General features: G+C 40.0%; 1 protein-coding gene across 1 annotated transcript; it reads left to right on the forward strand.

Moving 5' to 3' along the window:
• The first annotated feature begins 3,402 nt into the window (after nucleotides 1–3,402).
• On the forward strand, nucleotides 3,403–14,461 carry SMNDC1 (survival motor neuron domain containing 1). Its single transcript, XM_048505601.1, has 6 exons — nucleotides 3,403–3,527; nucleotides 6,654–6,773; nucleotides 8,254–8,396; nucleotides 9,732–9,893; nucleotides 10,967–11,120; nucleotides 12,859–14,461. The coding sequence occupies exons 2-6, from the start codon at nucleotides 6,654–6,656 to the stop codon at nucleotides 12,994–12,996; spliced, it is 717 nt and encodes a 238-aa protein (XP_048361558.1). The 5' UTR covers nucleotides 3,403–3,527; the 3' UTR covers nucleotides 12,997–14,461.
• Nucleotides 14,462–16,383: the final 1,922 nt, after the last annotated feature.

The following is a 16,383-nucleotide window of genomic DNA, read 5'->3' on the forward strand; positions in this document are numbered from 1 at the left end:
AGTGGTGGACTGTCACCTGGAGAATCAGGCTGGATTTTCCACTCCTTTTCATGAAACCTGCTGTGTGACCTTGGCTCAGTTATTGTTCTCTCAGAACTCTCTTAGTCCAAGCGGAAGAAGGCAATGGCAAACCACCTCTGAACATCTCTTGCCTTGAAAATTGTACCAGGTCGCCATAAATCAGCTGTGCCTTGACAGCATTCACACACATTATTCTTTGTACACTTACTTCCCTAATTATTTGTCCCTAATTATTTGTCATGGATTTGGTAACTGGTTTAGGCTAATTCCTGGGCCAAGCATGATCTCAGAAGAACCTTAGCTGTATTCTAACTGAAATGTCTCTGTATTGGGGGGGGGGGGGCAGCGAGAGAGAGAGAGAGAGAAAGAGACAGAGAGAAAGTTGGTAAAAAAAAGAAACAAGGACTGAGTTACTTCACACCATGAATCATTTTATGCATGGTTCTGGGATGGCAGATCTCAGAGTTCCATTTTTTAAAAAAGTAGAGCTTGCAAGTTTGAGCTCTACCCAAGTACAATTGTTTTCAAAAGTTCAAACAATTGTTTGTCTTTGATTAAGGCAACCCTATCCATTTTATAGCATACAAGTAATCTTGCTCCCCTTCAACAAGAATATGTCAGTGTTAAGTGTTGTCAAGTCACTTCCAACTTGTGGTGACCCTATGAATCAATGTCCTCCAAAATGTCCTATCATTAATAGCAGTGGTGTAACTAGGCAAACTGGAGCCCTGGGCAAAACCTGAGTTTGATGCCCCCCCCCCCCCAGGCGCGTGCCCAATGCAATGCGCGCACCCCCTTGTAGCTACGCCCAGTGGCGTATCTAGGCAAACTGGAGTTTGGCGCCCCCCATGGGCAGACACCCTCCCCCACTGTGACCAAGCAATGATTTTTTACACCAGGTTGTTTCAAAGTCACCATCACATTATAGAACATGCCCCAACTCACAAATCTGAGCACAGCAATAAGCCATGCCACACAGCAGAAATAATTTTTGAAAACATTTTCAAAATGCTTTCAAAATGTTTTATGCAATAAAAACATTTTATGGCGTTATATCCAGTACCCCCAATTGGGGGAAACAGCATTACTTTCAATGTTTCAAAGGAGAATCTGAGCTCCCTAGTTTAAACAAGTGATGCTGGAATCCACCCCCAAACAGCATCATTTTCAATGGTGTTTAAACTAGGGAGCCCAGATTCTCCTTTTTAATCTACCTTAAAGGGGGAATCTGGGGTTCCCAGTTTAAACAACATTGGAAGTGATGCTATTTTGGGGTTGATTCTCCCCCACCCTGAAACAGCATCACTTGCAATGTGTAAACTGGGGACCTCAGATTCTCCCTTTAAAGCCATGTCAAAGGCAGGGGGATTTAAAAGGAAAATCTGGGGAAATTTGGGAGGTGCCTGTGGCAGGGGTACAATTGTTAAGCTAGCAGCACCAAACTTTCAGGGTATTTTTAGGAGACTCCCCGAATGATACCACCCAGGTTTGGTGAAGTTTGGTTCAGGGGTTCCAAAGTTATGGACACTCAAAGGTGTAGCCTCATCTCCTATTAGCTCCCATTGGAAACAATGGGGGATGGGGCACCCCCTTTGGGAGTCCATAACTTTGGACTCCCTGAACCAAACCTCACCAAACCTGGGTGGTAGCATCAGGAGAGTCTCCCAAAACATCCTGGAAATTTTGGTGCTGCTAGCCTAAAAACTGCACCCTCTGCAGGCCGAAAATGGAAAAACACTGAAAATACAAAAAATCCCACAAACAAACCTGCGCCCCCCACAACTGCCCACTTTGCCCAATGGGAGGAACGCCTCTGATTAATAGCCATGCTCAGGTCTTGCAACTAAGGGCTGTGACTTCCTTTATAGAATCAAACTCTCATGTTGGGCCTTCCTCTTTTTTATTTTCAACTTTTCCTACCATGATTGTCTTTTTCAGTGACACATATCATCTCATAATGTAACCCAACAGCTTGGTCACTTTAGCTTCTTGGGAAAGTTCAGCCTTGATTAGATCTAGAACCCATGTGTCTTTTTGGTGGTCTATGGTATCCGTAAAACTTTTCTTCAACACCATATTCAAATGAATCCACTTTCTTCTTGTCAGCTTTCTTCACTGTCTAACTTTCACACCCATACGCAGTAATGGGGAAAACTACAGTATGCGTGACCTTGATCTTGTCACCAACAACCCATCTTTACACCTAAGGATCTTTTCTACCACCTTCATGGTCTCAATATTCTTATTTCTTGGTTATAGTCTCCCTTTTGGTTGATAATGGAGTCAAGAAATAGAAAATCTTGAACAATTTTAATTTCTTTATCATCAACCTTAAAATAGTATATTTCCCCAGCAGTCATTACTTTTGTCTTCTTCGTTGTTCAGCTGAAATCCTGTTTTGGCACTATCTATTTTAACTTTCAACAGTAGATATTTCAAGACTTAACGATTTTCTTACAGTAATGTGGTGTCATCTGCATATCTCAAATGGATAATGTTCCTTCCTCCAATTTTATCTCCACTTTCATGTAAATTTAAACCAGTTTTCCTTACATACTAAACATAGATTGAACAGAAAGGAGATAAAATACTGTCTTGTCTGACATGTTTGCCAACTGGAAACTATTCTATTTTGACATATTCTCTATTAACAGTGGCCTCTGGGCCAAAACATAGGTTGCATGTAAAAACAGTCAGATGTCGTAGGACATTCATTTTTTCTAAAAAAAACCCCTCCTATAACTTTTTATGATCTGCACAGTCAAAAGCTTTGCAGGAATCTATGAAATACAACCTGATTTTCTTCTGAAATTCTGAAAGTCCAGCAACCAATGTCAATTTGCAATACCATATCTAGTGCCTGCTCCCTTTCCTGAATCTGGCTTTGAGCATGTGGCATTTCTCTTTCTATATATGTTTCTATATATATGATTTCTAGGTTGACCATACGAGGTTTCTAACAATAAATCAATGAGACAATAAATACCATCAATAAAATCATCTCTATAAATTCAGGGCATCAATTCTTAAGAGGGTGGGCAATATATTAATTAGCAACTTGTTGAAAAGCACTGACAAGCAGTTTCGCCAAAATAAAAAAGATGGGAACCCTGCCAGGAAAAAAGTATTTGGGGTTTTTTTTAACACAAAAACGATTCTTTCACCGGCATTTTATGTGTTTGCTGTTATGAAACAATTATTATACATACTCCTTTGTACACCCACCATTTCTTTCCCTGCGCGTGACGCATTTTATAGGCTGCAACAGAGAGCCTGAAATATCGGCTTGAACATCTCGATGACAAATCTCCTAGGAGTGCCCTTTGTGGTCACGTGACAGAGGCTCGGTTCCAGTTCGTCACGTTCGACGTTCTCGCGAGAGTTTGTTCCAGCCGACCGGGTTCTCTGCGTCGTCGCTAAGAGCAGCAGGAAGGAGAAGTGCGCGCGCAGAGACATTCATCGAGGCCTGAGGAGACCGCGAACGGCCGTCCGCGCCGAAGGCCGAGGTGAGACCGGAGTCCTTCCACCGCCGCCTCTAATTTTACTCACGTAACCCCGCGGGAAGGGAGCGCGGTCTTGGCGGATTCTTTGCGAGCCCCGTGTGCTTGGCCTCTCTAGGACCGTCCTCTTCAATGGTGCTCCTTTCTCTAGGCATGGCGGCCTTCCTTCTCAGGGCCCTCTAGGCCTTTCCTCCTCCTCCTCCTCTCTACGGTGCAGGCCAGCCGCCTCGCTTCTCCCCTTTTCCCGCTTCGTGAAGCCTCGTTAGTGTCAAAGGCCTGTCCGAAGCAGCGAAGCCTCTGATGGTCCACCCCCGCTTAGGGCACACCGCGCCTGGCACCAGCGAAAGCTTCACAAAGCACCAGCATGTAGTCTTCACCAAGACGCTTTCCCCGATATTATTTTGGTTTTCTCCAGGGTTTTCGTCTGTGCCTCCCCATTCAGATTGTTCCATCTAGGGGAAGTGGGCAGATCCTCCTATTAATTCTGCCGCATGCTCCTTTGTCTCTCTCTTCTTCCAAGGAACTGAAGGCCCACCCTTCCCCATGCTGTCATCACAACCAACCTTGTCGTGTAGGTGAGGCTGGCAGAGAGTAACCGGCCAGCTGACCTGAATGGGAGAGTGGAGATCTGAATGTGAATCTCCTATCGTAATCTGATTCAAATAACTGCAAAACGCCAGCTTTCATTCTAGTTGGTCTTGTTCTTAAAGTTAATCCTATTCCTGCTTGACTCTAGCCTTGTTTATCAACACTTGCCCAAGCTTCACAATGTAGTTTCATACTTCTCTACACAAGGTTGTGGCACCAGATTTATTTTGCTGTCAGTAGATTGGAGCCTAATTCATCATACACAGGATACATGTTCCTTTTTTTTTGCTGCACAGACTAACTCAGCTTTCATCTTGGAAGTTAGTAACTGTTTGGAGCCCAGCTGTCCTTGACCACAGTGCATATTTGCCTTCCCTTTGCATTTAAGTTCTTAGTTATTATCAGTATATTTTCTAGTTGATAAGTTGCAAATCTTTAAAAGCTCTCTTAAGAATTTTTGGTAATTTGACATTGCCCCACCTACTTTCCTGTATTTTGCACAATTGTCTCTGATCTGTACAGAATTGAAACAGTGGTAGCAGTGTTTAATTTTTTGTTATAGAATGAATAACTTGTGCTTTGTACTTAACAGACAGTTATTGTATTGAACATATGTGTTTTTAATTACATTTTATGTTGTATTATAAATGATCCATGAATTTGGATTACTAGTGATCTTTTACATTCTTACATTAAATACCACCAAAGTCTTCGATGGTCTGTTCAATTGTTGTACTTGTATCCCCATCCCATGTTCCAGATTTTCTTGCTGCTTCCATCTCTTTCACCTTAACAGACTGAAGAAAAGTGCCTTTTACAAGGTTGGATAGTCTGTAGTAAAAAAAATTGTTAAACACAATCAGTTTAGGACTTTCAGAAAACCAAGACTGAGAAGATTTTATTAAGGCCAGATAATGGCTGTTTGACATATAAAAACCTACTCCTGTGTTTTAAGTATTTGTACACAAGAGAGTATTTTGGTTGTGGCAGCATTACTTGTTATTACCATCCCAGGATTCTGGTTTGGAAATGTGACTATAGTAAAGGAATAATGAAGATATGAAGTATTTATCTCAACATTAAGTAATCAAGATCAGCATCTGCTTATGCAAATTTAGGGAGGGAGGCATTCCAGTTTTATGTTGTAACTCACTTCTGCTTGGCATACAGCCAGGCCCCCCCCCCCTCTCTCTCTCTCTCTCTCTCTCTCTCTCGTGCAAGATTCTGTAGGTCGCTTAAACGGTCAGTCCCTTTTCTGACAGTGTTGGCATTGGGAACATGGGAAATTTGGTTCATTGTTGGTGTTTGATGTTGATGGTTGAATGTTGATGTTTTAATTACTGTTATGTTTCTACATATCAATCACTTTGAGCACTCACAGATTGTAAAAATTCTTTAGTAAAACTTACAGCGGTGATCATTCCTTGCTCTTACTAAAGTGGTTGCACTGGTTATTTTTAGACACAATTGGATGTGCTAGTTTTGGTTTCTTCCATATGAGTTTTCCCATGTAGACTTCATGTGAGGTCTTGTTTCATGTGCCTGCTATATCAGAGGCTACCCAGTTGTTGTCTGAATTGTGTCAGACTTAATCTGTAAGATCAACCAAGCCCAGGACCTCCTGATCTTTAAAAAATCAGTCAAGATGTTAGCATTTTGCCAAGCTTTTAATGGATAATAGAATTAGCTGTTACTAAGGTAATTAGTTTTTCATATGTAAACATTATTAGTTAATCATAATAGTTTTAAATTACAATTTTTGAAAATTGCTTTAAGTGGCAAATGGGGCAGAGTGACTGATAAAAATAAATATACCCAATAGTCCTGAGAAAAATGAAATATGACTAATTTTGAAAGTGTGTGGGGTGGGGGGTAAGGTAGCTTTTTCAGTAAGGTAAAGCCAAGTGCATGAAAGGGAGGTAAAGGAGGTTTTCACAATTCTTGAATTTTTTAATGTGTGACTGTTTTGTGAATCCTTGAAGTTTACCATCATACAGATTTTACAAGGATATACATGTATAATTGTGAGCAGTTGCTTGGTTGTTTTGTCCTTCAAACAGTTAATGGAAATTCAGAAGCTCAATAGCCTCACACTGATATAACCACTTAATTTGAAATCTGTTTTCTCTTCAGTAAATGCTGTTTGTGAAAATGCACAATGTGATTTGTGGAAATAGACTTGATAGCATTCTGTAAGCTTACAGTGTGGTCCAAAACAAAGTTACGCCCATTAAAATCAGTCCATTAAAATAAGTGAGCTTAAAAGGGCATATGCTTAGGGCAGTGGTGGCGAACCTTTGGCACTCCAGATGTTATGGACTACAATTCCCATCAGCCCCTGCCAGCATGGTCAATTGGCCATGCTGGCACGGATGCTGATCCAGATTGTATGATCCATAACATCTAATTGCCAGTAAAGTCAACCACCATGGCACTAAAATTAACATTGTCAGTTGTTTAAATTTGAAGTGACCATTCTACTTTGAAAAGCGTGTTTATCAAATCGTTCCGTAACTATCTGTTCTGTCATTTTTTTCCTTGTAGATGTCAGAAGACCTTGCAAAACAATTAGCGAGCTATAAAGCTCAGCTCCAACAAGTTGAAGCTGCTTTGACTGGAAATGGAGATAATGAAGATTTACTGAAACTAAAAAAAGACTTGCAGGTAAGAATTAGGAAGCAAAATCAAAATTTGGTTTAAGAAAACTTGCTTTTTCTATTGCTTTTTCAATATCTTTTCTATTTGGCAAGGAATATACCTTGGAAGTATTAGCAAGGTTTGTGCTTATTGCTTACCATCAACTTCTTTGTGGTGATCGTTATGCTTTTGTGGGGGCTAAAATAATTTTTGGGGCTCTTTGTTTCGTTGAGATGCTACTTTCCCAGCACCATCTTTTCCTCTACTTCCAGCCAGCCATGTAGCAAATGAGGCTGCTGCTCAGTTGCAGAATTTGAATTGGGGTAGTGTATTTTCTGGGCTGGTCAGGAGGAAAACGTTTGCAGATTGAAGAGAAATGGAAGGGGATTGTTCTGAAATTTACAGTCACGCTGCCACATCAAAGGATGAGATATACAGCATGATCCTTCCCTCTGGCAGTTTGCAAGAGTTTGTTGGGGGAGGGGTGCAGAGGAAAAGTGGAAAAGAACTTGTATACTGCAGAGGAGGTGATCTGTGCATTATTTCCCTCCTTCCTTGACAGAGTGACTGGAGAGGCACTGTCAGTGTGTTTGGCCCCTGTTAACATGCCACACCAAAGCTTGTCAAAAGGGAAAAGGAGCAGTGAATTTCCTCAGAGGTGGGAAATGTAATCAGAAGGGTTCATTAAAAGGGAATTCTTGTTGATTTTAACCAACCTAGGGAACAGTGCTACGGTATTGTCGAAGGCTTTCACGGCCGGAATCACTTGGGTGCTGTGTGGTTTCCGGGCTGTATGGCCGTGTTCTAGCAGCATTCTCTCCTGACGTTTCGCCTGCATCTGTGGCTGGCATCTTCAGAGGATCGTGCTACATCTTGCCTCACTATTAGAGCAGTTCATCTGTTTATTCTGTTTCTCATTGCCCAAGTAAAATACTTTGTAATTTTTTGACAGAAAATGTCCTAATCCAGTCCACTTTAGTCCACCTACTTTGATTACCAATGTGTATGAATGCAAAGTTTTTTAAAACCCTCCAAAAATTTCCCTGTGGGTCAGAATAGAGATGCTCCATGAAAATCGTGGCATATTTCTGCTGGTGCACGGGACTCGGCTGTTGCCACTGAAAGCCGACTAAAATTGGCCCTGCCCCTGGAATGCCCCCAACTATGCTGGAGCAGTGTTTTGTGCTGGTGGGCCTGAGCGACAGAGCTAGCTTCTGGGTTAGATGCTGCAGAGCTGCGTGGCGCTCAGCTGCACAGGTAAGTTGCCCATCTGCAGGATGGGCACTTATTCTGGCACAGGGGTGTGCTGGTTCCAGAGGGGAATTGTCCCCCTCCGGATTTGGCTGTGAATGTTGTAGAAGGTTGTTTAGTAAACTATGAGAAATATTTAAGTTGCTGTTTATCTGCCTTCAATTGTCATAAAGCCACAGTTGATAAGTAGCTATCATGGGTGCAGGGAAGACTGCAGCATTGACTAAAGACTTGTTCTTTTTGTGTGTGTATCCAGGAAGTTATAGAATTAACCAAAGACCTTCTTTCAACACAACCTTCAGAAACCCTTGCAAGTTCAGATAGTTCAACTTCTACTCTGCCCGTTCACACTTGGAAGGTTGGAGACAGATGTATGGCAATATGGAGTGAAGATGGACAGTAAGTGTAGAAAACAAACTTCTCTAAAAGTTAGATGAAATAATACAATTCCATGGTAAGATACCTCCCTTTGGTTTATACTTTCCCCACCTTTTGAGGATCAGCCTAGTTGAACATTGAATATAACTCAGTCCTTCTCCCCAGTTGTTGCTTCAGCGATGATGGATGAAAGGCTGACTGTTCCAAAGAGGGACCTGTGCTCAAAGCCAATATGACAGTTGGGTGGGCCGTCTCTGATCCCAGTTCTCCCTCTTTCCCCTTTGCTTCCAGAAGGGCTGCAAAGTATGCTTGCATATGTGCTTTAAAGCAAGCTACCTGTTGATGACCTGAACAGCTTTGCCAAAGTTTTTCCTTTTTGGGAAGCAAACAACACAGTCCTCTGGCAGATACTGGGCTGATGCTTATGTACTGCATATGCTTTCAGAGCGCTTTCCCAGTGGCATGAGTATCCTGATTGGTGAGAATAGTCACTTACTACTTTTGAGCCCTCTTAGGGCCCTCTTAGCCTCTGGAATTTCTGTACAGATACCATACTTTATACACACAGTGATGTAACTACAAATTGGTGTGTTCAGATGCTTTTAAGTTTTGATAATGTTTTGGAAGAAACAAATCTCTTTGATGAGCTCATTTTTTAACATAAGAGGAGGATTTTGTTTTTAATTTTTTACTTTTGGCATATAGAAGCGTATGTCATGTAAATTATATCACCAGAATTAGATTATAATCTAAAAATAAACATGATTATAATGTAATATTTGTAACAACTTCAAATATTCATCACTGTAAACCTGTTCCCAAAATGACCATTATATATTTCACTGTTTTCTTGAAAGCTAGCTTTGCAGAAAGCACTATATCTTCCGGTGCTGTTCAGTACAGTGCCATTTTTGTCACATTTTAGTACTTTTAGAAGAGAGCAGTTGAGCAGCTATCAAACTATAGTTTCAATTATTTTCTTGTTAAGAAAATTAGTGATAATTAGAGCCTGATCTTTCCATGATTAAACTTCAAAGTTCAGTTAACTATATTTGTCCCTACAGAAAACGTTTTCTTATAGCAATTTTGCAGGGATGGGAGGAGGGGAATGTTTGCATCTGCAGTACCAGAAGATATAATAGAACTAAAGTTTTATATAAGCTCTTCTGGATATTAATGTTGCCACGCATTTATGATGTTTCCAGTATATGAGATACCACATTACTAATTACCAAAACAAAGAGACTTTACTTTTGGGTCTAATTTGAAATACTAGTCTAAAATGCTAGTCTAAAAGTTTGTAGGGTTGTGTGTTAAACCTTTACTCACATGCTTACAGCCATGATATCTTTACAGGTGCTATGAAGCTGAAATTGAAGAGATAGATGAAGAAAATGGTACAGCTGCAATCACCTTTTCGGGATATGGCAATGCTGAAGTCACACCCCTGCTAAACCTGAAACCTGTGGAAGAAGGAAGGAAAGCAAAAGAAGACAATGGCAACAAACCTATGTCCAAGTAAGTAGATGAAATTGTTTTCAGCGTCCAATGTATGATATAGCCATTAAGCTAATGCTGTATTCAGGCTAATATTGTTCCACAAAGTGGTTTTACAGCAAGGGCAGTCTTAGATGAAAACTTATTCTGCATAGAATATGCTAAAGAAGTGATGCGAATGAGCGATCCCACTCTTTTCTGTTAGAATTAAGCGTTAGGTATTACCTTAGCTGCCCAGTTTTAAAAAAACCCACCTAGGGTGACTTCTTTATTCTGATTCGCAACTGCTTTGGTCATTCCAGAGCTGATTCAGTTGTGAATGATAGTGGGTTGGGATTGTGATAGGCACTTAATGTTTTATGTGATTAACTGTTTAAGTGGTTATGTACCATCTTGCTTAAATTTGACTTGTGGGGGTAGTCACTATCCATTTTTTTTCCAAATGATTACACTGATCCTGTTAAGGTAGCTTATTTTATCCTGGGAAATTCTGAGGAAGCCCACATTTAGTCTCTGTTTAGCTAATAGTTTAAGTGATTTTTAAAAGAGCCTGTGTTCTTAGTAGTACATGAAAGTAGGATTGCTGTGCTTTATTGAAACTTGCAGTGCACAGATTGCTTTACAGAAGGAATGACCACACTTTCTACAATTGGAGAATGAAATGGGCCTGGACAGCTGAAGCCCCATTGTACTGAGAGTTTATCTTTACATTCACCTAGCCCAAGGTGAGACTCTCTTAATCAGTGTATCCTTGCTTTTGTCTACGTGTCTGAGACCGAAAGAAAAGTTAAAACAGGGTTTCTGGCTCAGTTGTTAATGTAGAAATAACTGCCAGAAAAACACATAACTTTATGCTCCTGCAGAGCTGCTGATCATTCAAAAATGGGATAGTTCAGGTGGGTAAAAGTGTGAATGTAGGATTGCGAGCACAAAATTAATCAGCTCAGTTTAATGCCATCAAGTTTGAGGTATGATAACATGGTCTTGTAATGTTCGCCTATACAGCAAGTTCCTATTTATCACTCATCATGACAGATTTTTTAAAAGGGAAGTTGATCGTACAAAAGTAATCCAATTGCTGTACTCTTTTAAAGGAAAGAAATGATTGCTCAACAACGAGAATACAAAAAGAAGAAAGCTTTGAAAAAGGCTCAGAGAATCAAAGAACTGGAGCAGGAGCGAGAAGATCAGAAAGTCAAATGGCAGCAGTTCAACAACAGAGCCTATTCAAAAAACAAAAAAGGCCAGGTTTGTATAGGCTGTCAATAGTTAGCAAGTATAGTTTTATTTACCATAAAGAAGAAGAGTTGGAGTTATACACCCTTTTCTGTCCTGTAGGAGACTCAAAGGGCCTTACAATCTCCTTTCCCTCCCCCCGCCCCCAATAACAAACAACCTGTGAGATAGGTGGGGCTGAAAGAGCTCAGAAGAACTGTGACTAGCCCAGGGTCACCCAGCTGGCATGTGTTGGAGTGCACAGGCTAGGCATGTGTTGGAGTGCACAGGCTAATCTGAATTCCTCGGATATGCCTCCACAGCTCAGGTGGCAGAGCAGGGAATCAAACCCAGTTCCTCCAGATTAGAGTGCATAAAGGAGCTAATCAGCTGTAACACACCACTGGGATATCTCCCCCAAGAAATACTGTGGCCAAAGCGAGAATCATAAGAGAGATGCCTTTATAGTTTTTTGATACTTTGTTAAATAGTTGCCATTTGGGAGTGGGATAAAAAATAGTGGGGAAAGCTAGGTTATGCTTGCAAAGATTGGAACGTACTGGTTGCCCTATCATTCTCCCATTATGTCATCTATTTGATACATATATCTCAGATTTTTAGGATTTTTCTGGTCCTCACCATATTAAAGTTTCAGAGATAAAGTAAAATAGTCATCCCCAGCATGGTACCTGCTCATATCTTTCCTGGCACCCACTTCCTTTGCCTCCAAAGTAATAAACCAGTCTTGCCCCTCCACCAACTCAATGAAGCAGGGAGAGCCTAGGAAGCATCAGCTTTCTCACACTTATTCAGAAATAACTACCTTCGTCATAGGAAGGCACCTGGCTTGGAATTTTGCAACATGTCCCCCCCCCCCCCCCCGGCCATTGCAACCATTTTGCAGATGCCCCCCCCTCCACTACCTGTTCTACTCCAGTAATTCCTACAGACTCAGGAATTTTAGGGGACCCCTTGAAGTAAAGTATGATTGACCCAAAATATATATTTTCAAATCAAGCTGAAGACAAGAATTTGTGAGTCTCATAGCTTTGTTTTGACACTTAGATCTTTGTCCCGTGCAACTTAGGTCCTTGTTGTGTTGTGCTTCTGTATTATAATGGAGGAGGTCTCACTATTTCATTCTGCCCCAAGGAGTAGTCTGCTAATACAAAAGATTGTTGCATTTGTGAAAGGATTCTTTGGATGGAGGAATGCACTGCTAGTGAAGAATAATAGTATCATGAAAAACTCCAAATACACAACAGCAGCTTAAAGATTTCCTTAATGTAGTGTACAGGGAAAGATTCTTGAGCTGTTAAGGCAAGCAGTCTAGAACAAGAAGCCATCTCATACAAATAGTAAGCCATTGTTATGTCACATTTTCCTTTTGTCCTCTGTTGTGGAATAGAAGATTCTGCTTCCATTAGTTGGTGTTTCTTCTGCTGAAATACCTTGCCAGATAGCTTGGTCAGAATGCTTTGTTTCCAATCTCAGATTTGTCATGAAAAATCACTGTCAAGCCAGTTTCTTTCAAACTGATCCTTATACACTATCAAGCCATAACTCAGTGATAGAACAGCTTTACATGTAGAATGTCCCAAATTCAGTCCCCAGCATCTCAGATTAAAAGGATTGTATAACTATTGAAATAGACAGTACAGACCTTGTTACACCACTTGCTTGACTTAGTAAGCTTCATGTACTCGTGTAGCTTTTTGTCATTTCAACACTTTTAAATGGATACAAATTATACTTTTATTTTGTTCCACAGGTAAAACGGAGCATCTTTGCTTCTCCTGAGAGTGTAACAGGAAAGGTTGGAGTTGGAACATGTGGAATCGCAGACAAACCCATGACACAATACCAAGATACATCCAAGTACAATGTTAGACATTTAATGCCCCAGTAATAGAGGGGTAAATTGCTAAGTATCACCTCTGCAGGGCTTTACATTTACCTTTTTATTGTTATATTTTTCTAAAAGTAAACTATTGGTGCGTAGTGAAAATGGTTGTTACCATTACTTGGCTTATGCAGGTACAAGCCTTAAGTAAAAGGATAGCTGTTGAGATGACCCCCTTCCTGTTTCTGAACTTACTTAGCATAAATATACATAAGTCAAATATTTGTTTAGGAAATTCCTTTTGCAGATCTCTAGAATGTTTTTAGTTAGGCATTTAGTGAGGGTACTGCCAGAACCAACCATTGTATAATAAAATAGTTGTCCCAGCTTTCGTGCTCCTTCCTATGTGCTTTCAGTCCCTTGTCTTGCTGCAGGGACAGATGTGGAGTGCGACTTATCTCTGTAAAGTTTCTCCAGCTGTAAGAGATTTACCTGGATTTCATCCTATCGAATGTAAGGTCAAATGTTAATTGAGCACAGCCCACGTCTGCTTCCATGGTTTGCACAATTGTAATGACATGGGCCGTAGGCTCTCCTGTTAGTGATGATTCATGAGCCAAAAATAATGCAGTTTGAAATTCAGTTTTACAAGAAATATGCAGGGCAGGAAAAGTTAAGGCAATCTTTCCTCCTTATGAACAGAACATTTTAGATATGAAAATCTGCAGAGTCTAGCCATAGGTTGAATTAGATTTCTGTAGTCACTTTCGAGAGTAGATTAACATTTTTAAATATTAAGTATTGGGACAGTTAAATGATAAAATTTGGAAGTAATTATTTTCACAGAACTGGTAAGTTCTTTGATGCATTTGTGGTATTAATAATGTCCAGCAAGTTTGCCACCATTCTGCTGAATGAAACTTTTTGGCTTAAATGCAGCAGGAAGGTTCATATGAGGAATGTCTGACTTCAGCTACATTAGCATCGCTGGGCTACTTTGTTTTCTTGGGGAATCCATATGTAAAAACTTTGACCTTTTTGTATCTTGCAGATGCAGTTGCTTCCCTCTGCCATATGTATTGCTTATGGTAGTAGTGCCATCTCTCAATCTTGAATTGTGTTTGAAGCAAAAAGTTAATGTATAGCCCTGTATACAGTGTAGATAATTATTTTTGTAAAATAAGGGGTTAAGTTAATGAACAAGACTGCATTTAGTTATTTCTCTTGCTAAATAATTCATTGGTATTGCTCATTAATATGGACTCCATTCCCCATGTATATTATGTTGTTGTAGTTCCCTTTTGTAATTTGTTTTCTGAACTAAAATGGGATCAGGTAGCATCAGCATTTGTTGATGCACTGATTGCTGAAAATGTCTGTCAGCTTGCCTGAGTCTAAAATCCATACCTAGTAGGTTAGGATCTATTCATCAAGAGGTTCTTCCTGTTAGGAGGAGGAGGTGATTTTTATGACTGTGTTGATTTCAGTTTTGTATGTTTAACTTTTATTAAAATAAAGTGTTCAAAACCTCTTGGCTATGTCCCCCCCCCCCCCTCCCGAGAATTAAATGTGTTGTGCAAAAATGACAATACTGTCAAAATGATATGGGAACTGGAGACAGAAAGGTAAGAAAATTGGATTGTTACTTCTGTCTACTGGAAAAAAATGTTTCTTAGTTAAGTTGGGGTTTAGGATGATCCAGTTGGTATTCCCTGGAAAATTCTAAAAAACAGGGCCTCTGCTGTTTATTCAGTCAATGACTGACTGTCATGAAAACCTACGTAAAGGTATGTCCTTCAGATAGTCCTGCTCTTTAGAAATTGAGATATTTTAATTGCTTCTGTTAATTCTACAATATTTTGTGACTAGGTAGCTTTCCTTTCAGAGCAGGTAAAAGTGGCATTTCAGAAGAATAGTAGACATGAGCTGCAGTCAGGCCAGGGTCCAGAGTAATGTTTAACCAGTTCCTTTCCTCTTTAAGATGTTTTGACCGTCTGCTTCCTGAACAAAGTCCTCTGTGCAATCTGAAAATTACTCTTGAGATGGAGGCAAGTTTCAAAAAAGTTTATGATGTGGCTCTTTGGATCTAGGCCAAGTTCTGTCTCCCTGTGCGCATATTGATTTATATGATTTCTGTCTTGCCCTTTCCCAATTAAAGTCGGACACAGGACAGCTCACAACCAAAAACACATCAAATTACACAATACTACAAAGCACCTTAACAAGTATAATGTAAATTATGCTTAAAATCCTTATTTAAAATGCTAAACTTTTAAAGAAAATTTTAAAACATTTTAGATGGTGCCTTTACACATTGTAACAATGGCAGGTTAACCAGTCAAGGAGGGAGAGAAAAAAGGTGGGATAAGGAATAGAAAGGAAGTACCAAGAATAACTGAGGGAATGCGGTGGAGGTAGGATAGGGTGCTTTTTTGTGCTTTATAGATGTGGTGCATATGTCCATCATCGGCACCCAGGAGCTTTTTACTTCTGCTTTATGGCCTGTTGGAGACATACAGTGCAATCCTATGAGGAGTTAACCCCAGTCTAGACAGATTGAAATCAGTGCATTTAGATGTAGATAAACCTGCGTAGGATTACACCTGCATGGAATGGTGGGTGTAATTTTCAACAGAAAAACAGCCTACATAAGTCTCTAACTGCTGAAGGCAGAGTAGTGCTAGCCCCTTGATAGGATAGCCAGTTGTAATTGTATTTGTGGCAACATCTATTTAATGCTTGCTTTTTCACATTAGCGATGTGGAAGGGGAGGAGGTTAATAAAACCTTAGTAGAAATAAAATTTCATATAATTTATTTGTGTATTTTAAACACATTAATATACGTGTCCACAAACAAAAGACGGTTTACATTGATGAAAAAAAGTGGAATAATTTGTCAGCACCGTCCCTATGCCATTTCAGATAGGGGTGTGGTTGGCATTTCTATATTGATTTTTGAAAACTGGCACTAGTCAACCTGAACACCAGTCAGGGATTGGTGGATTTTTTGTGACATATCATTTAGTTGTTCAAAGTAGCAATTGGCTACAGCACCGTTACAGTAACTGCACCAAAGTTCTGGAAATCTCAGAGGAAACAAAAGTTGTGATAGCAGAAACTGAAAAGATAAATTTACACTGAGCTACACAGACATTAAAAATATTACCTTAGAAGAGCATTCTTAAGCAATTACAGTATTGCGAGATAAAAGCATAATACTGTACATGTAACTCCCCTTTTTATATGTGAATTGCTAAAAATGTTTTATAATTCGTTAAAGGCTGAAAGAGACTTGCTGGCAGGCATTTTTAACATTTGGAGGAAATTATAATGCCACAAGCCTGAGTTGTGTATCAGGCTTTGACTAATATAGAAAAGGAGATGAAATTATTTGGTTTCAAGAGCTGTCTTGAGTATATTTTACATCCAACATTAGTTGCATTTTGTCATAA

The sequence above is a fragment of the Sphaerodactylus townsendi genome, linkage group LG08, assembly GCF_021028975.2.
Source record: "Sphaerodactylus townsendi isolate TG3544 linkage group LG08, MPM_Stown_v2.3, whole genome shotgun sequence".
Classification (NCBI taxonomy): domain Eukaryota; kingdom Metazoa; phylum Chordata; class Lepidosauria; order Squamata; family Sphaerodactylidae; genus Sphaerodactylus; species Sphaerodactylus townsendi.

What these genes read in the sequence shown, in the direction of transcription:
- SMNDC1 (XM_048505601.1), top strand. Translation starts at nt 6,654, where the DNA reads ATGTCAGAAGACCTTGCAAAACAATTAGCGAGCTATAAAGCTCAGCTC. An exon ending in GGCAACAAACCTATGTCCAA is followed by an intron (nt 9,894 to 10,966) that starts GTAAGTAGATGA and finishes ACTCTTTTAAAG; the next exon opens with GAAAGAAATGATTGCTCAAC. An exon ending in CAAAAAACAAAAAAGGCCAG is followed by an intron (nt 11,121 to 12,858) that starts GTTTGTATAGGC and finishes TTTGTTCCACAG; the next exon opens with GTAAAACGGAGCATCTTTGC.